Raw genomic sequence first — 22,209 nt, forward strand, 5'->3', positions numbered from 1 at the left:
TATCATCAAACTTTTTTTCTTTATAATTGGTGCCATTGTATAACAATACCATTCATAATGCCAAAAATGCTTTTTCTTCTTTCAGCTTTTAAAAATCAAAATAAAAAATGAATTAAATAAGTGCAAAGTCGAAAATAGTTTTTAAATAAAAAATTCAGAAGAAACAACCTCACCCACATAAAAAAGTTAGTGGCCTTTTTCATGAATTTGTCACAAATAAAAAATTGTAAAAAGTTTTTTTCTTAAGAATTAAAAATCCAACAAAAAATATATTAAATACCAAATAGTCAATTATCTCGTGGCAAGAGGCTAGTAGAAAAGACAATGGCTTGCCTTTCAATGCCTGTCAAATTTTGAAATGGTTAGGCACACCAACTTAGCAATATTAACGTTGTCTTATTCTCCTACATAAGTTTGCTAATTCACTCCGAATTTTTTCATAATATGTGTTATTGCGTGGTTTGAAAGATAACGGTTAAATCTTGTATATAGAGATCTAATGAATATTTACACCGGTTGAATTTGAATAAAACTCATACCATTAAATAAAACGTAATATGATATATATTATTGTGTGATTTGAAAAATAATGGTTAAATCTTGTATATAGAGATCAAATGAATATTTACACTGGCTGAATTTGAATAAAACTCATACCATCAAATAAGAGATAACATGATAATTGACCTCATAGTACTGGAGCTAATTTCATGTGTCAGACTTTTTATTTTTAAAGGAATCTTGATGGGGACCATTCTACATGTTCTTTCAGAGGGAAGAGGAAGACACAAGAGCATAATTTTGCATTAAAAAAAATGAACTAAATACTAGTTTGGTACTAATGTCACATCCCAGCCTGGGGCGGATTACTTTCCGGGCCCGCTCCACCACCGTAGCACGATATTGTCCGCTTTGGGCCCCAACCACGTCCTCATGGTTTTGTTTCTGCGAACTCACACGAGAACTTCCCGATGGGTCACCCATCCTGGGAATGCTCTCACGCACTACTCACTTAACTTCGGAGTTCCCATGGAACCCGAAGCCAGTGAGCTCCCAAAAGGTCTCGTGCTAGGTAGGGATGGGAATATACATATAAGGATCACTCCCCTGGGCGATGTGGGATGTCACAACCCACCCCCCTTAGGGGCCCGACGTCCTCGTCGGCACACACGCAACCAGGGTTAGGCTCTGATACCAAATTATCACATCTCGGCCCGGGGCAAATCACTTCCATGGCCTGCTCCACCACCGTAGCACGATATTATCCGCTTTGGTCCCCGACCACGCCCTCACGGTTTTGTTTCTGGGAACTCACACGAGAACTTCCCGATGGGTCACCCATCCTGGGAATGCTCTCGCGCACTACTCGCTTAACTTCGGAGTTCCCATGGAACCCGAAGCCAGTGAGCTCCCAAAAGGTCTCGTGCTAGGTAGGGATGAGAATATACATATAAGGATCACTCCCCTGGGCGATGTGGGATGTCACAACTAAGGTGATTTTATAAAATGTAGATATAAAAAAATAAAAAAAAAACTAAGCTTAAAAAGATATTTGGTAAACACTTAAAAACAGCTTATTTTTCACAGTTTTGTGTGAAAAAAAAAATAAACTAAAAATGTGAAGCAACAAAAATTAGCTTATTCTCACAGCATAACAGAAACGGCTTATTCTCACAGCACAACAAACAGTTTTTTTTTCAACGCATAGTAATACCAAACCAGCCCTAAGATTGTCTCTTCTCCTACTTTCTATCCTCTCCTACTTTATAGCCGTCCATTCCTTGCCAAGGTAATTTAAGGCTCCAGATTACGCCACGTCACCAACAACACTCAAGTTTCTTTAAGCCCAATTTTCCTAACTCTTATGCTGCCATTCCCGCCCCCTCCAATCTGCCATAGGCATTGCCTGTGTTTCTAAAACCTTTTATACAGAGTGATGTTATTTTTATCCCAATATCTTATCTTCCCACTCACCTTTTAATGAGTTTTTTAATTACAAAGTTGTCCATTTGTAAAAAGATTGATAAGAACATTAGTTATCTTGTTTTGCTTAATTTAAAAAAAAAAAAAAAAAAAAAAAAGGGTTGGGCGTGGGAGGCGATTTGTCTACCTTAAACCTTAACTCATATTTTCATCTTCTTTCATTCAGAGAAAGTAAAAAAATATATCAATGGACTTAGAAAATGACTTTTTCATTGAAGAGGTGGAAGATGACGCTTCTACGGAAGAGGTAGAAGATTATATTTCCATTGAAAAGGTAGAAGAATAATTTGTGTGTGGATCATTTGAATTTGTCTATCGTATTTTTGAAATTTTCATCAAATTCTTTTGGATTTGGATACCTCTTTCATTTCCATTTGAATTTGTAGACCTTAGTGGTTTTCATTTACATATTATTTTTTGTTTATATTTTTTTAAGGGACAATTTTATAATTTCATATGTATGTATATATTAAAGGTTATTTTGAGAATAATAGTGGGTGGGGAAATAACATTTTAATTTTTGAACTTTTTAAGGTGGGTGAGATTATAACGTGGATGAAAAAATAAGACAACGGAGTGGGTCTAGTAGCTCTCTTTATATATTTGTTTTGTTATATACTATGTTTTTGTTGCTAATACAAAAGTAAGAATGCTTTTGCTGGGAAACAAAATTTCATAAGCCTGGAATGCATATTCAAAACTAATAAGCCTGGATTGTAGCATCAAACTCTGCAGATTCAAAATTAAACACTTGGACTGTAGCACCAAAAACGGCAGATTCAAAATTTCACAAAAAATATTTGTTTTGCAGAAACCAACAGTATGAGTGCTTTGAATCTTTCTTCCTCCTCATTTGTCATTCCATAAAAGTGCCATAAGGTGCAAAATTGTGCACACAACATCCTCACCATCATCAATGGTACTTTTTATTCTTAAATCAAGGGATTCCCTATATTGTTCTTGAAAATCCTCAAATATTGTTACTCAGACAAAAGCAAGAGTGGTTTTATGGTAGGAAAATTGGAGTGGGAGGGAAATGCAGCAGAAAAGCCAGAAAAATTGGGTTTTAAAGAAACTTGAGTGTTATTGGTGACGTGGCTAAATCTGGAGTCTTAAACTAACTTGTCATGGAATGAACAGCTGATAAGGTAGGAGGGGATGGAAAAGGATGAAAAGTAGGAGGGGACACAATCTTGGTCCGCAAATATGATATGGTGACTTGGATAGCAGCAGTGGTCGAGATTATATCGAGGATAGCCACATAATTATCAAAAGGGAAATGATGAGATAAATTCCAAGAGGCATGATAGAATCGAAATACATCATACAACCTATCATCGAAGGTATCCGCTCCTATAAGTACAACACGACAGTCAATTTGAAGGGACTTTTAAATCAATACATAAATTTGCCCTGCGCAATTTCTCGCTCTATGAGAACGCTCTTGCTTTTGAGAATACAACTGACCTCCCTAACTTCGTCAAGCATACCTCTCAATTTGTGTTAAATAGCTTTATGACTGACAACCGGCAACATCTCTAGTTTATGTTAAACAACCCTAGAGTCGTTGAGTCAGGCGACCGAGGAGCATCTCATAGTTTGTGTAAACAACTCTACTCCAAGTTCGATTGACTACCTATCCAAGTCTTTGTCAACAATGGTTATTTGAGTCCTTGTTGGAAGATGTCACTTCATTAGCTTTCTCGGTGGAGTGAGGTGTTACCGAGTTACATTGTTCGGCACAATGAAAGCCGAACCCATTTTACAATTAGATACTCATAAGTGCACTTCAGAGTTCTGCATTCCAATGGCTGAACCACATTTACAATCCAGACACTTATATCTTTCGAGTATTTATGTCCATACAGTCTAGTATCTATTTGGCGCACTTATATTTGCACAAATATAATTAAAGCAATCGAGCCTGGTGCAAATGATTCGTGAACTTCGCAGTGACTAGCAGCCTTGTCTTCAGGCTCTAGGACCCAAAGGTTGAGACGAGTTCTTTCCTCGTAAGCACTCAGATAAGAAGTCAGCAACGCGTTTGACACCACCACCACCACATCATTTACTCACTGACCAAGCTCGATTGTCGAGTTGGCACGCCCTGCATTCAACCAAAAGTAATGTTCTAAAAATCGACTTAAGTAGCTGTTTACGGCGAACCACCATTGCGATTATATCAAAAGCGTTCAATTAGTCGGCGCCTAGATGGCCGAATGGGAGGGCTAGGCGGCCTCCGGCCGGTTTTGTAACTTAAAAAAAATAAAAAGTTATGGCTGCAAAGGTTGTGCATCTCCGCTTCTTGTTGCGTTTTCATCGTGTCTTGCATCGTGTCCCCTCCTGCGTGCGTAGAAGAGGAGTCGGCATAAAACATTTAATGCGAGAGACCTCTATAAAATTGAAATTGCAGAGAAGAAAAAGTGAGACGGCGCAAAGGTTGTGTTGACTAGGGTTAGAGTTAGGGATTTTAAATTAGCTGATGTCTTTTAAGATTAGGGACTAAATTATATTATTTATTTGATGTGAAAACGAGGCTCAATCCTTTTTTGAATGAAAAACGAGGCCCATTAATTATTAAAATATATAGGCTTAGAAAAAATGTTACAAAACTAAGAGAAAGCATCCTAAAATTTTACATATATACTCATATTTTATAATATACGCAGTAAATTAATCTATATGTCATTTTATTTTACAATTTATGTATCTTGATACAATTATGTATTTTTTTAAATGTAAACAAACACTTATTTTTACCCACAACAAAGTTTTTATGAGACAATGAGGATTGCATCGAGGATTTAACATAGAAGGTATTACTTTACTATGTTTCTTCAGTGACTTGGATTGCATGCAAAGGTACAACTTAAATAAATCCACCAAGAAATGAGCACAGTGACAGAAAAGTGCTTTTGCTTTGTATTTTATTCACTGACAAGTTAGCAGCAAAGAAGAGTGAGTAGGCAAGTTGCTTCAGAAGTTGCTAAACTTGATTGCAACATTGAACTTAATTTTTACTCCAATTTCAATTTGTCCAAAAGCAGTTGTTGGCTGTGACATTGTATATATTTACATCCCACCCACCCATTTGAAATTAGGAGGAGATATGAGGGGTAGAAAATTTCCGGGAGTCAGGATGGCATGCTTAGAGAGGGCATCCCCAGCTTTGAAGGGAATTCTGCTCAAACGGTACCGGTAAGTACATTCGAGTTTTCGTGCTTACAATCCTTGATTCGAGATACGTATTGTAGCAAATTTGTTACGTTATGTTCTTCACAGATTAGAAAGAGCTGCTTAGCAATAATCATATAGAAATTTAGATGTCTGCATTCCTGAAAAGAGTTGAAACAGTAAACTGTTACTGCTGTTAATCAGTTATAATCAGTGTGCATGTAAGGCAGCATTATCTTCATCCATCAGTGTCAAGCAAGCCATCATCCGGCGATGTTTTACAAAGCGTAAAAGCTAAAAGAGCGAAAACTAAGACCGAGAAATACGGGAAGAAAATTTGACATTGTAAACTTCTTCAGTGAAAAAATAGAGCAAATACAAGAGATTTAACAAGATTATTGACAATGGAACGGAAAAATGTCGTAGACAGAAATTATTACAAAAATGTATAAATGGTAGGAATTTGGTGACAGGGAGCTGTGGTTTCCAGGTAGATAAGCATTATGTGTCCAGCAATGAGTTGTGGGTAGCACAAACCTGTATATATGGTTCTCCCACTAAAACCTGTACCTGCGACATATTTCACCAAATTGAAGAGAAATGTCACGTTCACCATCTTATCGTCTAAACTCGAAGCTGGTTGAATAGAAGAATTCCTAAACAGCGCTGTTTCTGCGGTGTTTAATTAATAATGGAATGATAAATTACTAAAAGCTTTTTCCCAGCTCGAAGATGGTTGAAGCTGTCAGTATTTTAGAAACGAAAACACACTCTGATAATTAGTATTGTTGCTTTCATAACAGTGACAGCAATTTGATGGAGATTGATCATCACTTATACGAATTCGGTTCTGTTGAATACCATATCCAGGTGAGTCCTCAGTGTGTACAGATTGAATTTAAAACATTGTAGCCAAGATGTGAAGCTAGTAATAATGTGTGGGTGGAAAATACCTCATCATATGGTTTTTCAAGCAGGTAATTTGATATCTCTTCTGATGATTTTCGTGTAATAAAACAGTCTTCAGCATCAGATACACATTATATCTACTTGTCAGTGTCAACCCCGCTCCTTTCCCAGGGAGTCATGCATCCGTATGGGATTTCGCAATATACTAAACAGATGGTAAAGGGAATTCGTCCTGGCGTTGTGGAGATTGTTGAACCTGCAAAAGAAGGATACCAGCTTACTTTAAGACTTGATTTTTCTGAGATTCCAAATGGAAAAGGTTCGATATTCTTTCATACATCATCCCGATAATATACAAAAATTTAGTCATATCATATATGTCAAACATAGCTTGTTACCAAGATGCTTGCAAATTTCATTTTGTTTAGATGACTGCTCACCTTGATAGCCAAAGGAACAAAAAGAAACAAAATAATGAAACTCCGTAACCCATTACGCTAACAATGCTTTCTTGAATTCCAAGCTTCTTTTTCCTCCCATCCCTATAAATAAAGATGACATAACTTGTCAATACGGCAACACACCACGAGCTGCAGTGAACGTCTCAAAACAAGTCTGAATAGTATGGAAAGCAGCTACGTCCTGCATATTTAATCAGTATGATAGTAAAACCATTTTCGTACGGTACTGTTGATGCTAACATTGTAATTATGCATGCATTTTTCTCTCTCTAGATTCTGTGAAGGTAATTGCAGACATTGCTGCTGTGCAAGCAGTAATCTTAAGTTCTCAGCTGAAAGAAATGTTGATGAATGTTAACCCTCAAGATACATCGCAAGGAATCTATAAGCCACTCAAACTCGAATATCACCCAAGAGAGCCTTTCTTTATTATTAGACAGGTAAATCATTAGCAAAATTAAGAAGAGTGCTGATTCAACTGAACTTATTCTAATTAATTTACTCTATAGTTCTAATGTACAATGAAGATATTCATGTTTAACAGCCACAGAAAATCATAGCAGTATTCCCGATACGTTTCAAAGACAAAACAGATGTCATTATTGCAACGGCATTCTTTCAGGTTTGTGACTGATGACTGATGCAGTGAAGTAAAGATTTTCTTATTAGTAGTCAATGAAATCATACTATTCCTGCTAATGTAAAGATTCTTATTAGTACAGTCAATGATCTCACCCTTCCTGCTATTCCTTACAATAACTGGTTTACATTTTATTTTTCTTGATTTTCTATTTTGTTCTCCTTCTGGGGAATGGAGACAGGAGCTTATGGATGTCGGAAGTTCTGAAAAATGGAGGAAAGCGCCTCCTTGTTGCTGGTCACCCATTCCACCTCCAGAGTTAAGAGGAGAAACTTTTGAAGATTTGAGTACGAATGGAGGATTTGTCTCTTTTGGTATCGTCTTAGACTCCAATCTAAGTACTCAAAGTATAAACTTTCCTCTTAATCACTGTAGATTTTAAAATTTCCAGTAACGAAGCTGCTTACTTAGCTTATGGTTGGTTTTCCACATATGAGATGAACATCAGCTAGACTCAGTCTAACACATTTGGTATTGACTTATATACAGAGATTTCTTCACGTCATGTCAAAGGTAAAAGACTAGACAAGACAGTATGGAGTTTACTGAATTTCTATGCCTATGTTAAATACCATGTAAAGGTAAAAACTCTACTATTTTATCGGGTTTCTACTTTTCCTTGTTGAGAAAATTCTCGCCTTATTCTAGAAATTTTCAACCAATGCATGGTTACATATTTAGTTAACAAGTTTGTTCAAGCAGAGCACCAGAAGTTTTATTCAGAGAAGGATGAGAAAGCATCTTGAAGGACTAGTTGAGGTAAAAGTAAACCCTGAAATACCAAATCAACTCAAGAATAATTTTTACCAGTAAACAATCTATTTCCCTTCTCTCATATGCAAAAGTCATTTTGGAGGAATACCCCAACAAGATGAGAAAACTAATATTCTTTACATGCTTGCAGGTCCTGGGTAAGCGAAGAAACACAGAAGAAAAAGAAAAAGACGAGGAAGAAGAAAAAGAGGGAAACCACAAGGTTCCAGGTGTGCTTTAAGCCTGTATACTTTGACAAACTCACCAACTACTATAAGTATATAAAAAGAACTTAGCTAATTTCATTACCACTCACTAATTTCACAAACTCACAAATTCATACAACAGATTCCATGCAATCCATGGAATGGAGTATTTTAGAAAGTTCTCAAAATAGAAGCTTTACAATGATAAAGTGACTGGTCATTACATTATTCTTATTAACTTCTGTAAGCAAACTATTTCAGACCAACAACAATTCATATTTTCTTGATTCCTGGTTATAACTCTCTCATTGCTTGCTTTCAAGCAAATGCAGGATGCATGAACATGAGAAAACTGATCAAGATATCAAAACCTAAAGTCCTACAGCGAAGGTATGATGACTTGAGCACGAAAATCAAGAGAATCCGTTGGCGGATTAAAATCCATGGATTTGGGCGTTTTCGTCGTCGATGGTTGAAAATGCCAAAGTTTTCTTCTTCAAAGGGATATATCAGATTAGAATAAGTTATTTCCCTACCTTATATGTTAGCTATTTATGACAGCAGTTAGAATAATGAACAATGCCCCCTATAATGGTACTTATGCAGAAACAATACAAAGACTGTAGATACCAAGTGAGTACTGTTTATAAACCTTCATGTGTTTTAAACTGGAACTATATCGTAGCTTAATTTGTATGTCTTAATATGTAATTCTGTGAAAGTCAGATAAACAGACCAGATTGATAACATGTTGTCCAAAACAATCAAATGATTCAGTTTGTTTTAAAATTTAAGAAAATAAGACAGTACTCACAGACATTTTCTGTACAAAGTTATGGCAACATCCATGAAAGGAAAAATAAGCAACGAGCACCAAGACAGCAGTTATGTATAAATTCGAAACTTGAAACATCAATAGTATAGTCATAAATTTGAAAATTAGAATCAACAAGTGAGATGATAGCTAGAGAAGTTTGGTGTAGCTGGTTTACTTGCTGCGGAAATAAGTAATTTGTGTGTTCTGAACATTTAAACAGAAAGATGTGAAAATAAATAGCAAAAAAATAGTAATACCTTATTTTGTGCTGGATTACTGAGATACTATTGAAAGGTTGAGGATTGACTTACCAGGGAATTTACCAGCTTCCACAATGAATCCTGATCATAGGAGGCCTTTAAACTGGCAGTTGTTAATAGCATCTCCAACTTCTAAGGAATCCTTTCAAATTTCAACTTTCATTCTCCTCCCTTAAAATGCATGTGGTTCACTGTACATTTTGAAGGAGGGAAAGAACATTGTATGTGGATAGTAAATTATTGATAAACTATGGAAACAACTGATTTCTGTACCAAGGCACATATGTAGCCAAGATGCAACAGTACAGATTCTAAAAGTCAAACATTAGGCAACCAGTCCACCAAATGCATTGCCAATACTTATTTCATACTAAAACATGTCTTGGTAAGCTACCTTATAAAGAGAAGCAAACAAAATTGAAGCCACAAGGTGAACAGTATCAACAAGACAGATTACAGTGCTTGTTATGTTTCTGAAAAGCTGCTGTTTTAAATCCATTTGACGCCATTGTCATTGAGCTCTCCAATTGTTAACTTTCAGAAGATAACCATTAGAGTCTTACTTTTTTCTGTTTTTAGCCTTCACCTATCCTTTTCTTCTAGATCCTAATTCCTAAAGCTTGAAGATCAACCAAAACATGGTATGTTGAACTGATAAATAGACGATGCAACCAGAATCGAGGAAATCTCATTTTTTATGGATGTGGAATAATACAAAATAGACTGATACTATTCCCTTATCATTGAACAAATGTGAGATCTTCACTTTTATCTGGTCCTCAGTTGACAAAATATTTCTGTTTGGTTCTCTGTTACTTAAAAATTGCAGCCTGAGTGTGAATATCCAAACACTGCAAAAGCTTGATATGTTGTTTTGAAAAACCAATTCAAATTTGATAAATGGAACAAGAGGTAGCTGTCATCAATGAATTCACTTAGATCATGCTCTTAAATTGAAGCAGTTTTATTTCCAAACACCAAAGAGAAAAACCAATTTGTACACTGCAATTGGCACTTGCAGAAAGGAAGATCTTGAAGGTGGTTCAAAATGATGAAGATAAAAGGGATATCAAAAGTAAGTGAACCATAGAGTTGTAGCTGCACAACTAGCGCTAATTTGTGAAAATGCACACAAATACAGGTCGTAAACTCTTTATGAGGATTACTGATACATCGAAAAAAACCAAGTTCTCCTTATAATAATTAATCTCAACTGGAGACAATCTAAAAACCAAATGACGGCATGCCATTAGAAAAAAGAGGAAAACACTACAAACTGAAGTGAAAGAATGAACAAAAGAATAAAATCTCCATTATATCTGAAACTTTGTACCAAAATTGACAGTTAACGAAAACAGAACAAGCATTTCATTCAAGGTCAATCTCACCGCCAGGAGGCATCAACACATGCTCCGAATCTAGCTGTGCTAGCAACGGACCACTGCCCTCGCCACCCTGCAAGTTCCAGTTACTTGCCAGCAAAGCAAACAACACAAAACTCAATACCAAGACCGCAATCGCATGGCCGATGAACAAGAGCATCATCACAGCAACACCCCTTAAGCCGTCCTCCTCAAGGTCACATTTCCACTCAGCATTGTCCTGGTTAGGCCACACTGACATTTTCTTACACCCGTTTAACCCAAATGCATCAGTGTACAAGGACAACCCCAGTTGCAAAATCCAAGTGCCCTTAAAAACCAATCCAGAGGACAAGAAAAACTCGGCGAAAAACGAACATGGCCTAATCGACAAATACAGGCAAGAAAATGCACAAATTAGAGTCAATGCAGCTAGCATATCATACACAGCGCCACCAAGACCCGAAATTCCCTTGCCGATCACAGAGTACTCAACGAAAAAGGAAACCGCTGCGAAAACGAAGACGAACCCTTCATTGAAATTCAAAGGGTCGATGTTTTCACGGAAGATGATCAGAAGGACGAGTGCCCAGAACATAAAAATGGCGGCTGATTGCTGGAAGAAGGCGAAGCGGTAGGTGGGGTGGCCGGAAAAGGCCAGAAATATGAAGATTTCGGAGAAGGAGGCGATGGGGAGAGCGATGGTGAGAGAGTACAAATCGAAGTTTTTCCATTTGGGTTCTGAGAAGTACCAAGCTTTGGATCGGTAGAGAGATGGGTTCTTGAGGTAGAGGGCGGAGGAGCAGATGAGGCGGCGAAGGCCTATGGGGAAGAGGAGGGCGAAGGCGGAGAAATGGGTTGCTAGTGATGCCATTTGAATTTATGAATTTTCTGATGTTTGCTTCTTCTGGTATGTGTTTGTTTCTGCTTTTCGTGCCTTTTTTCGTTTCGTTTCGTTCCGTTCGTTGACGTTGTGATTCTTGTGAACTTGTGAGGAAAGCTGTGAAATTCAGATACACATCTTTTACCCCTTATCCTTTACTCTCACAGAAGAATTTTTTTTTCTTTTTTTTTAATTCAATTGGATTCTTTATTAAACCATCCAAGTTCCAACAATCTAAAATTTAAACGTAAATATCAAAAATTAAAGTTGCGTCTTAATAAATCACGCTGCCAAATAACACTTTTCACTTTAGCTTTCCTAGTTTCCTTTATTTCAATGAAAGTTGGTTTATATTGAAGGAGAGTGCTATCAACTTTCTCACTAAACTTCTCATTTTAATATTCTCACTTCTACTCATGTCAAGTATACTCTACTAGCACCCAAAACTAAAAATTTAATTACCTTTTAGTTATACATTAGAAAGTGGGATTCTCTACCACCTTGCAGTTTAACGTCAGTTCATGTGCCAACATTAGAAAACATTGTGTCAAAAGCATGAGGTGACATAGAGTCTATAGAGAGTCCCATTTTTGAGAAAGACCTCTCATCATTTTCTGTATTTTTTTTTTGTTGAATTGGAAGTGCCTATTATTTAATATCTCACCAAAATCGATGTCCAATTAATGTTCCTCCTCATACAGCTTCAATACTACATAAGACGACAATGTATTACTGACTTCAAAGTTGAAACTACTTACCAAAAGAGCTTGAAATTCTTTACATAACTAAAAATGCTTTAGTAGAAAAAGAAGTGCTTTTAATTATAAAAGTACTCTCTTGGGTTTTTGATAAATTTTTCTTGTGCTTTCGATAAAAGCGTTTATACATAGAGTGTTTTTACATAAATTTACATAAACATCTCCAATCGAGTATAATCTAATTGCTACTTCAAGTTGGAGAGAGTTTTACTTTAAGTGACATAGCAAATGAAGTTTGTTACTCCATTGCTCCCTCTCGCGAAATTACATTAAAGGTGCGCATCAAACTACAAAGTCGAACCGTCTTGGCACTGAACCAAATCGTATTGAAATGGTTCAGCCAATAATATTATTGGTTCTATATTAAAACCGTTTCAAATCAAACCAAATCAAACCGAACCAATTCGAAGCTCATATACAGCCCACTTACTCATCATTATGACAATATCAACATAAAAGCCCATGTTCGGCCCACATACTCATCGTCAACCCCAAGTCAGTCTGCAATTTCTCACTCCGGCTCACTCTTTTCCCTGACGAACAAACAGCTCAAAATTTCCTAAAACCCTGAAATTTTTTTTTCCCATTCAAATCCCTCTACAAAGTTCGGACCTTTGGAGCCGAAAACTACAGAAATGCTCTCTTCAGCAACCTCTCGACGCCTGAGACCTTTCCTTCTCCTCCGTCTCCGCCAAGCTCAAATCCTCTTGCATTCCTCAGTTCCTCACCCTGTTTCCTCCAAACCCTTTTCAAATCACACCCCCACCGACCCGGAACCGCAATCAAAACCCACTATATACGACCACACCGCCGTCCGCGAGACGCTTTCTTCCTACTGCAACGACTGGAAGAAAGCCCTGGACTTCTTCACCTGGCTGGAAACTGACTGCCACTTCCAGCACACCACCGAGACATACAATCGGATGCTCGACATTCTCGGTAAGTTCTTCGAATTCGAGCTTTCATGGAACTTGATTAACAAAATGAAGCACAACCCAGAAACTGTTCCGAGTTATACTACATTTCGTGTATTGTTTAAGAGATATGTGTCTGCCCACCTTGTGAATGAAGCTATAGATGTTTATAATAGATTGGAAGAGTTTGGTTTGAAGGATGAGACTTCTTATTGTAATCTTATTGATGCGCTTTGCGAGTATAAGCATGTGATTGAGGCCCAAGAATTGTGTTTTTGGAAGAACAAAGATTTGGGTTTTGATAAGAGTACTAAGATACATAATTTACTTCTTCGCGGGTGGTTTCGAATGGGGTGGTGGCGCAAGTGTAGGGACTTTTGGGAGGAGATGGATCGGAGAGGTGTGCGTAAAGATTTGCATTCGTATTCAGTATATATGGATATATTGTGCAAGAGTGGAAAGCCGTGGAAGGCTGTGAAGTTGTATAAGGAGATGAAGAGCAAAGGGATCAAACTGGATGTGGTGGCGTATAATACAGTTATTCGTGCCATTGGTCTTTCTGACGGTGTTGATTTTTCAAAGCGGCTGTTGAGGGAGATGAAGGAACTGGGGTGTGAACCCAATGTTGGGACGTATAATACAATTGTAAAGCTTTTGTGCGAGAATGGGAGATATAAGGAGGCGTTCTTGATGCTTTATCAAATGCCTAAGTTGGGTTGTGTTCCGGACGTGATCACTTATCATTGCATTTTTAAGCATCTAGAGAAGCCAAATGAGATTCTTAGACTGTTTGACAGGATGATTGAAAGTGGGGTTCAACCAAGGATGGACACTTTTGTGATGCTTATGAGGAAGTTTGGGAGATGGGGATTCCTCAGACCAATGTTTCTTGTGTGGGATAGGATGGTTAAACTTGGGTGTAGTCCTGATGGGTCTGCTTACAATGCTTTAATTGATGCTCTCGTGGACAAAGGTATGTTAGACATGGCTAGGCATTATGAGGAAGAAATGCTAGCAAGGGGGCTTTCAGCTAAGCCAAGGAAGGAGTTGGGAACGAAACTTGTGACCAGTGATGATGGGTAGTTGCAATATGATTTCCACACCAGCAATCCCAATATGATTTCTACATCATCTAAATTACTGACATGAGTATCTGGAATACACAATTTTCCACCTGCATCTTTCTATTGAAATGCAAATGGAAGCTAAGGAATACCACCTGAAAAGCGCACTCTGTACCAAAGTATATAGTATATATGGCTCACAGATGATACTATGAAGATGTGCAGTCGAGAACATTAGCCGTTGAGGAAAGAGTTTGGGGTGGTAACTGCATATCACTTGATGACCTTTTGTGCTGGGCTTGATATGGAATGGACACCTATTTCCTGCTCATATGAAAATTAAATGTTGAAGACCTTTTTGATTTAGGACATTGCATGCATCCAATGCACCTGTGACCGCTGCCTGTTAGTTGAAAATGTTGATTGTATTGGTTGTCCAGAGTCCAGACAATGCTTCTGTTGACTTAAAGAAGTGTTATTTTACAATGATCATATACACGAGTTAGGAAGAGTTGGAATCCTTGAAGAAGAGTCTTGTATCAATGCTATTACGGTATTACCCTTCCACTTCATGGTTCATTGCAGCTTGAAATGCAGGCAATCAAAGATTTTTGTAATGGAGATGTAATTTCGGGGAGTGGTGTGGTTGATCTTGGGAAATGCCATACAGGTAAGTGTATTTAGCCCCCAACTTCCAAATTGTTGGAGATTCATTGGTGGTATTGGCCCAAAAGCGTTGCTGAAAGTTTTAGGGATTGTTGGTACTATTGATGATGCCTTGATATTACATCATTCTGTCTTATATTTTCTTTCTATGTTTCTTTTTATAAAACATGAGGTTTTCTTGATTGTTTGCCACATGATTCCATGTAAGCAACGCTAATATTGGCAAATATAATTTTTGAAGAAAACATCTTTGCTACATCGTTGTGTCTTCCTATATATGATTCAAAAGTTCAATCACACTAGTTTATGCCATAGTGGAAGACTTCAAAATAGTTAGTCACGGTAGTAAACAAAAACCCATCAACTGGCATATATTCCCTTGATGTTATTTAGCAGTTGCAGGTTACCATTGACTCTTGTCGTCATGTTCTTTTAGCTAGACAGGTTCAGTCATCATATGCATTCTTAAACTTTGCTGCTGCACGTAGTGTTGGGTGCAATTGTGGTGGAACAGTTTGACGAGTATGTAAAAGAACATATGTTGCTATGCTTTCTCAAAGGATATTCATTCCTCTTCTTTATTCACACATCTCATACTCTACAGCTGCTATCACCCTGAGGTGTACTATGCTGCAGTTTGTTCAACCCTGCACTTATAATTTGAATCTTGATCCTTTTAACTCGTGCGGGAAAAGGACTTGGAAACTGATGTTTGCTGGGTTTCTTCACTTGTTGTGTGTTCTGTTTTATTGTTTTTAACACTACAATTTTCAAATGAACCAGCTATCAGAAGCAATCAGTATTAGCAGCTTCAGCTACCAAAATGTATAGTTCTCACCTAAAGAACTAGTGATAACTTTAAACCATTGCGTGTCCGTTCTAAAGAGATGGGCAAGATATCATGTCTTTGTGGTGTTATCCCCTGAGATTATCTTTGGTTGCAAACTGAATTCTAGTGACTGTAGATACATATGATCGGTACATGTTCTTCAACATGCAGGACGAGCTGGAAGAACTCATCTTGTGAAATGCCATCGGTTATATCTTCCATGGTTTACCGAGTTCCAGAAATTCAGTGTTCATCTCATGCCTGAAGTGGTCTTTATTCGAACTGTTCAATTTTCTTGATTCTCCTTCCTGCAAGTCTAATTTCTTCTTCAGTCCTTTTCTTCTCTTTTCAGCCTTTCAGGCATACAATTAGAGTTCCTAAAAGAAATAATAGAAACTCATGTCATGACCAACTGTTCTAGAAATTCTTCTTTGCTTGTAGATTTTCTTGTTTCGAAGAATCGAAATTAGGGAGCTAGGCTTCCGAAACATCATTTTAATCGAAGAAAAACATGCGTGGAAGAAATACTTTTCGCAGTTTTTGAATCATGCTGTTTTTGTTTATGGCTTCCAAATTCTAATTTTCCTCATTGTTAAAGCTTTTGCCACTTTTTACCTATAGCGACACTTCTGATGTGCTTCAAGCACCGTCCGCAGGAAGCAAATTTGAAACCTTTCTCCAGAATCTTCTTATTCTTATGACTTCAACCATCGAAGGTTGAAAATTCATGCTCTTCACATGCACCTACTAGGAACTAGTTGAATTGTTGACATGCAATTTTGCAATAAACACCATCTCATTCTTTATATGTAAGGAGAGTCAATCAGTCACGGGCAAAAACATCTCATTGAATCACAAAACCAACAAAAATCTTGTGCTGTATGTCAATTTGCGTGTTGGAATACAACTTCTTACGTGTCAGTAGCCAAGTTTTTTTCCTTTCAATTTCAACAGACTAGTTCTTTTTAACAACACAGTAATCTAACCTACTCTACATAATGAAGAAGGAAATCCGAACTTGAGTGTTGGAGCCGGACGCATTGTCCGCGCCAACCCTTCACCTACCTGTACATATTTCAACGGTCTAGTTCAAACCGATGAAGCTCGTGGTTATTATGCACCATTCTGTTTAATTCAAAGTTTGCTTTCTATAATGTCCCTGTTTGAAAAGTTTCAAAAAAGGGTTTCTCAAACCAACCGCTAGGATCATCCCACGCATGACAGAGTGGCTTCCAAGAAGGTGACAAGTGGACCAAACCCAATTCAGATTCAGATCCTCCAAACAAATAGGGACCGTCAGTGCCATAAAAGACTGCAAATAATACACATATTTGTGGAAAGTTAAAAAAAAAAAAATTGAACAAAAATCTAAGGCCATAAATATATGTGGCTCCTAACTGCTATCCAATACAATAAACCAAAGGCTCTCGAAATTACACAACAACTATCACAAGTTGAGTCACAAAAACATTAAAGTCCGCAACTTTCTCAGAAACTAGAGCCCCGGTTTTCTGTTTCTTTTGTATTGGTTCAATGGCAACCTCAGTTTCTGCAAGTTTGAGTTCGTCGTTCCATGGAAGTTGGGGGAGTTCGGTTGTCGGAGAAGATTATGGGACGCTGGTGAAGGCGGTCCCGAGCCAAGTGAGAGTTGGGAAGGCAGTGAGAGCGCAGCCGATGATGAAGAACGTCAATGAAGGCAAGGGTGTCTTTGCACCTCTTGTTGTTGTCACACGTAACATTGTTGGCAAGAAGAGGTTCAATCAGATTAGAGGCAAAGCTATTGCCTTGCACTCGCAGGTAATTAATAAGTAAATCTTCCCCTTGTGTCTAAGATTAAACTTTGGTTAAGTAATGTGTCATTCTTGATCAACCATTAGTATTGTCGATGATCAATTCTGGGTATAGTTAGTTATATCAGCGTGCGTCTCTATACGAACTCAAGTTTGAAAACCCTTTCTCATAGTTTACTTTAAAAATAATTAGAATACTGTTCAAAACAAGAGAAAAAAAGTCACATATACCACTTTGAAAATGCTTTAAATTGGTAACCATCAAATTTTCAGTTTTTCTTTTTTGTTAATATCAAATTTTCAGTTTGGTTTTCAATTGTTTAAGATGAAAACATAATTGGTAGGTAAAAAGACGAATAGTTGAAAAAATGAGGGTTTTTGTTTGAAGGTAATTTCAATTATGTTCTTTTTGTTCACCTTCTCTTTTTACCTCACAAAACCAAGTGGTGAGAGAGACAGAGTATGGTAACGAGTTAAGATTGTGATAGTTTCACGTTCGGTTCCCTCAAATTATGGAATTATGGAATTGTATACCTTTATAAGCATATAAAGTTTTCCCTCTCCAAGATCTTAGCCTTCATTCGAACCAAAAGAAAAGGGGTGGTATTATATAGATGTTCTTGAATTATTAAGAAACTCTATATTCCCTGCAGGTGATTACCGAATTCTGCAAATCGATCGGAGCAGACGCGAAACAAAGGCAAGGACTGATCCGGCTGGCGAAGAAGAACGGAGAACGGCTGGGGTTCCTGGCATGATCGAATCAGTAGAGCATGGACACCTCCATTTTGTTGTCACAAGTAGAAATTTGATGTTATAGTGTAATTTTCATACTTCATTCCAAAACGACTTCCACATGCATATACTCCCCACCAGCTGGGATTCCTTCAACATCACCACAATGTATAATTTGATGTCTGCTCTCCATAACATATGCACTTTTCATGATCATTCTTCAGTCAAGTTCCACTGTTTCATTACTAAACCTGAGCTGGGCCGGTTGGCTAGGATCGTGTGTCCGCCCCTGTAAACCAAAGTTCTTCACCCGTATCCTCGAAATTTCCCCAATATCGGCCTTCAATAGAGCATAAATGCCGGATTTCCTACAACATCGATTTGAAATATAAAGAAAGCGGAAGGAAGGGCAACTACAAACCTCAACATTAAAACTGGCAGCCACCGATACCACCAGTATCGGAAATTGGCAGTCAAGACATCCACCCCAATAGTATCTGCCTGGCCTATTGGATAGAACCTGGAACAATAACAGAACCCTACAAGTAACATCTTCCCAAACTGAAACTGCTATAAATCTGCAAGTTAACCTTGTAATTGAACCTCGATTAACCATTCGTGAAATCAAACGCTATGGCTAATCAGATACACAATATCCATCTACAAGAGCGAGAAATAAGAAATCTAGCAATCATGCAGATTTGAATCATTTGATTGTCAACTCAAGTAAAGCATGGGTGTATTACAAACAAAACTTAATTTTAGGTGTACTCTGAGAAATTTTGAATGTTACAAACAAATCTTAGTTTCTGCCTACTTGAAAATTTTTCCAAATCATAACATAAAGAACAAGATCATACTATGGTAATAAATATATGTAGACAAACATCTCCTCTAGCTTTTCTCAACAGAAAATTTGTGATGGTGTTCACAACTTTGGTAATGAAGAGTGAAGACCTGGCACCAAATCAATTACACATAGTATCGAGGCTTTGCTGATCTTTCCCTTTTAGAATCGTCCTGCAATGACAGAAGAAGTGAGAAGTAGAATTAAGATAACTCCAACACAAATAATACCAACTGAAACTTACATGGAAGCTGTAGGTGATCTTATCGGTAACATCGATTATCTCCTTCCACTTTCTCCCAATGCTCATCTGCATGACAAGATAAAAAATTCAGCCACTTGCCCACATCTTAAAGTTGCAACAGATCACATGCAAAAATTCAAGGAAATAGAATCAACAATTAATGGATCCACCTATTGCTAATAGGGCAGAGGTCAATCGAGTATATAATATAAAATCAAATTCGTATTAAGAATCATATTTCAGTTGATTAATAAAGATCAGCAATTTTTCATGGATGGTTTCGCTTCTTAGGATATGCAGAGATCTATATCATAGTTCACAGATAAGCTGGGGCTTTAACTATATCATTGTTAACATCAGAGCAGATTAAAATTCACCCAAACAGGAATACAGATCAAGCAAACCCACAATGCTTAAAACATCCTATTTAAAGTGAAAGTTTGAATGACACCTGTGCAGCCTCGTTTGCGGCATTCCTAGTCCATAGTGCAAGTTTGTCCTGCCTCAGGCGCACACTTGCTACCACTCCGCATATCTCATCAGCCTCATCAAATTGCTCTCCAATCAGTGCCATCAACTATCCAATAAAATAGAAACCCCTTAGTATCAATTTTCAAGTAAACCCTAACGTAACATGAATCAACCTAAGTGACTAGCCCAATGCATACAATAATCTTCTGCCACAGTGAGCAAGAACCAACCATTCTCACTGCTGAGGAGATCAAGATTATATACAGAGCAATATTCAGTGTCCATATAGTTTAGCATGCTATTTGGCAATATCAATCAAAACCGTTAATTAGGTGAAATCAAGTCTAATTGTATGTCTTGATTCAATGTCTGGAAAGAAGTATCCTAAACTATGATTCCTCTATATGTGTGTGTATTGTGTAAGTGCGCGTGAATCAGTATAATGTTTAACTATAAGGAAATCGAAATCTCACAGTCTCTAGCCACATGGTATCAAGGTTAGCCTTCCTGCTGCTGGTGACAGTCCACTTCCCTCCATTAGCACACTCAGGATCCTCCCACTTTGGTTCAACCCCAGCCCGGAACAAGTGGAAGTCTGCATTAACTGTCAACTTGCTGGGCTTGAATACGTGATCATACAGACTGCAAACAGATTTTGCATCTCAACGTCAAATTTCCGGATTGGAATCAGATTAAAATTCAGAACTTGATTCAAGTGAAGTTGCATATAATCAGAGTTTGTAGGTCCACAATGAAACTATAATTCGGATGGAGAAGAACCGAAAATATTAAAAAATTAACTAAATGCAGCTGGGTAGCTTAATTGTCTAGACTTAAAAAAATTCTCCACTAAATTTTCTCATCAGCCAAGCATAATCTAATTACAAAGTTAGAAACGTTAAAGCTCAATTTTTTGAAACAAAAAGACCAAATACTCTGGTACATTACTTGGATTTACAGAAAAATTCCACTAAATTTTCTCATCAACCAAACACGATCTAATTACAAATCACATACCAATAAACAAACTAGCAAAAGTCAGCAAACACCCACATATCATAAATACGAAAACAAAAACCGAATGGAAAAAAATACAGAGAAATAAAATTAATTCAATATTCAAACCCAATAATTGAAAATCCCAAATTAACAAAGGGGAAGAAATGGGGCATTAGGTTTAGCTCATGTAATCTAATTCTTACCACCAAAACTCCTGGACGGTTTCGAAGGTGTAGGCTTTGCGGAGCGAGGAGCCCCACGCAGCACCTTGCTTGGGCTTGGATTGGTTATCGAACCAAAAGGTCCACTTTCTCTCCAGCTTGTGGGGACCGCTGCTTGCCTGTATCTTGGTATCAGAGGCCGCCGCCTCAGCCGCAATATTCTCCTGTGTGTCCACCTCTGTTCGCGGCACCGCTGCTGCTACCTCTGTCGCCATTGTTGTCACTTGTGAAAACCTTTTGAGCCGTCTGTGCGTCTGGGTTTTGTTGATTGGAAGGAGGAGGAGAAAGGAGAGAGCACACGGTTTTGGAATCGGGTCCTTATATTTGGAGGATCCGCGGGGCCATTGTTATGTTATGTGCCCCTGGTCTGACCCGATGGGTAGGCTCGCATGAGCCCAACTAGGTGGGTCGACAACAATGCAATGTTGTTTGAAGAAATTTTTAACACACGTCATTGTATTATTATGCAAAATGTCGCTGTAGTAACGTACCCATAAATTACTCTCAAAATCATCAAATTCAAACTCAACATCTTACAATTTAGTACAAAGAAAGAAGATTATTATCCCAAACAAAAGCCTAAAAGAGTGGAACGCGGCAACAGTTGAGATTTAGTTAAATTCTCACAAAATGAGCGGGTGAATGAAGCTTGGAAGATGATGTATGTACAATCTTTTTGCCAAATTTTAAATAAAAAAATTATCATATTTTCTTAAATTTAGTACTTCAATATGCCTAATATGCCGTAATTGTTTGATTAGAATCTTCTTAAAGCCTCAATCTGCCTAGCATTTGTCTTTTAAGAAGATGCTAATCAAACATTCGTGGCATAAAAATACTAGGCAAATTGAAGTATAAATTTGATAGTTGATGAAATTTCTAGATTAAAGGCACTTGGAGCAAAATGACACTTAAATCTCTCAATTCTTATCACGGTTGAAAATTTTCATCCTCATCACATAACCCTCTCACTTAATCAACGTTCATCGTTCAATGGTTATTGACCCCATTCAAATCAAACCCACTTTGCATCTGGTGGCAGGTGTTGGATGCAGTGTGATGGCCATAGTATTGGACGATCGTGACTCGCATAGAGTCTTTTTTTCTTCTCTTTTGTTTATGAATAGATGAGGTGTCTGTCACTTAGTGTGGTGTTGACGTTTAATGGTGATGACATTCGTCCATGTTACTGAATGAGAAAATTGGGGTTTTTTTTTTATCCAA

The 22,209-nt window shown here is 37.6% G+C and overlaps 5 protein-coding genes and 1 long non-coding RNA gene across 6 annotated transcripts; 3 read left to right on the plus strand and 3 right to left on the minus strand.

The window, feature by feature from the left end:
* Positions 1 to 5,025: 5,025 nt before the first annotated feature.
* On the plus strand, positions 5,026 to 8,895 carry LOC103948672 (actin-related protein 2/3 complex subunit 2B). The gene is given in 11 exon segments (XM_048592027.1): positions 5,026 to 5,181; positions 5,961 to 6,027; positions 6,178 to 6,385; positions 6,801 to 6,967; positions 7,072 to 7,149; positions 7,349 to 7,481; positions 7,657 to 7,748; positions 7,870 to 7,926; positions 8,072 to 8,150; positions 8,450 to 8,535; positions 8,537 to 8,895. Coding segments are annotated over 11 exon segments (1,122 nt in total). The 5' UTR covers positions 5,026 to 5,092; the 3' UTR covers positions 8,603 to 8,895.
* On the minus strand, positions 5,326 to 6,807 carry LOC103948673. The gene is made up of 3 exons (XR_007261085.1): positions 6,507 to 6,807; positions 6,111 to 6,322; positions 5,326 to 5,727 (listed from the first exon to the last, which is right to left on the minus strand). It is a non-coding gene; the product is annotated as an uncharacterized LOC103948673 (long non-coding RNA).
* A 1,676-nt stretch (positions 8,896 to 10,571) lies between the features above and the next one.
* LOC125468043 lies at positions 10,572 to 11,438 on the minus strand. The gene has a single exon (XM_048591922.1). It carries the CDS (start codon positions 11,436 to 11,438, stop codon positions 10,572 to 10,574), a length of 867 nt encoding a protein of 288 aa, XP_048447879.1.
* Positions 11,439 to 12,692: 1,254 nt separating this feature from the next.
* LOC103948671 (pentatricopeptide repeat-containing protein At1g80550, mitochondrial) lies at positions 12,693 to 16,102 on the plus strand. The gene is made up of 2 exons (XM_048591889.1): positions 12,693 to 14,853; positions 15,286 to 16,102. The coding sequence occupies exon 1, from the start codon at positions 12,841 to 12,843 to the stop codon at positions 14,200 to 14,202; it is 1,362 nt and encodes a 453-aa protein (XP_048447846.1). The 5' UTR covers positions 12,693 to 12,840; the 3' UTR covers positions 14,203 to 14,853; positions 15,286 to 16,102.
* Positions 16,103 to 17,078: 976 nt separating this feature from the next.
* On the plus strand, positions 17,079 to 18,419 carry LOC103948669 (protein PROTON GRADIENT REGULATION 5, chloroplastic-like). The gene is made up of 2 exons (XM_009359713.3): positions 17,079 to 17,475; positions 18,122 to 18,419. Exons 1-2 carry the CDS (start codon positions 17,212 to 17,214, stop codon positions 18,224 to 18,226), a joined length of 369 nt encoding a protein of 122 aa, XP_009357988.1. The 5' UTR covers positions 17,079 to 17,211; the 3' UTR covers positions 18,227 to 18,419.
* A 460-nt stretch (positions 18,420 to 18,879) lies between these two features.
* LOC103948668 (eukaryotic translation initiation factor) lies at positions 18,880 to 21,296 on the minus strand. The gene is made up of 5 exons (XM_048591890.1): positions 20,968 to 21,296; positions 20,239 to 20,407; positions 19,746 to 19,871; positions 19,295 to 19,360; positions 18,880 to 19,223 (listed from the first exon to the last, which is right to left on the minus strand). Exons 1-5 carry the CDS (start codon positions 21,198 to 21,200, stop codon positions 19,176 to 19,178), a joined length of 642 nt encoding a protein of 213 aa, XP_048447847.1. The 5' UTR covers positions 21,201 to 21,296; the 3' UTR covers positions 18,880 to 19,175.
* Between the last annotated feature and the right edge of the window lie 913 nt (positions 21,297 to 22,209).

Source organism: the organism of the source record quoted next, unplaced genomic scaffold (genome assembly GCF_019419815.1).
Source record: "Pyrus x bretschneideri cultivar Hongxiangsu unplaced genomic scaffold, Pyrus_bretschneideri_v1 Contig36, whole genome shotgun sequence".
Lineage (NCBI taxonomy): Eukaryota > Viridiplantae > Streptophyta > Magnoliopsida > Rosales > Rosaceae > Pyrus > Pyrus x bretschneideri.

Coding starts and splice junctions, on each gene's coding strand:
- LOC125468043 (XM_048591922.1), bottom strand. CDS start 11,438: ATGGCATCACTAGCAACCCATTTCTCCGCCTTCGCCCTCCTCTTCCCC.
- LOC103948671 (XM_048591889.1), top strand. CDS start 12,841: ATGCTCTCTTCAGCAACCTCTCGACGCCTGAGACCTTTCCTTCTCCTC.
- LOC103948669 (XM_009359713.3), top strand. CDS start 17,212: ATGGCAACCTCAGTTTCTGCAAGTTTGAGTTCGTCGTTCCATGGAAGT. Junction 17,476..18,121: donor CTATTGCCTTGCACTCGCAG/GTAATTAATAAG, acceptor TATTCCCTGCAG/GTGATTACCGAATTCTGCAA.
- LOC103948668 (XM_048591890.1), bottom strand. CDS start 21,200: ATGGCGACAGAGGTAGCAGCAGCGGTGCCGCGAACAGAGGTGGACACA. Junction 20,408..20,967: donor ACCGTCCAGGAGTTTTGGTG/GTAAGAATTAGA, acceptor ATCTGTTTGCAG/TCTGTATGATCACGTATTCA. Junction 19,872..20,238: donor ATACCATGTGGCTAGAGACT/GTGAGATTTCGA, acceptor TTTATTGGATAG/TTGATGGCACTGATTGGAGA.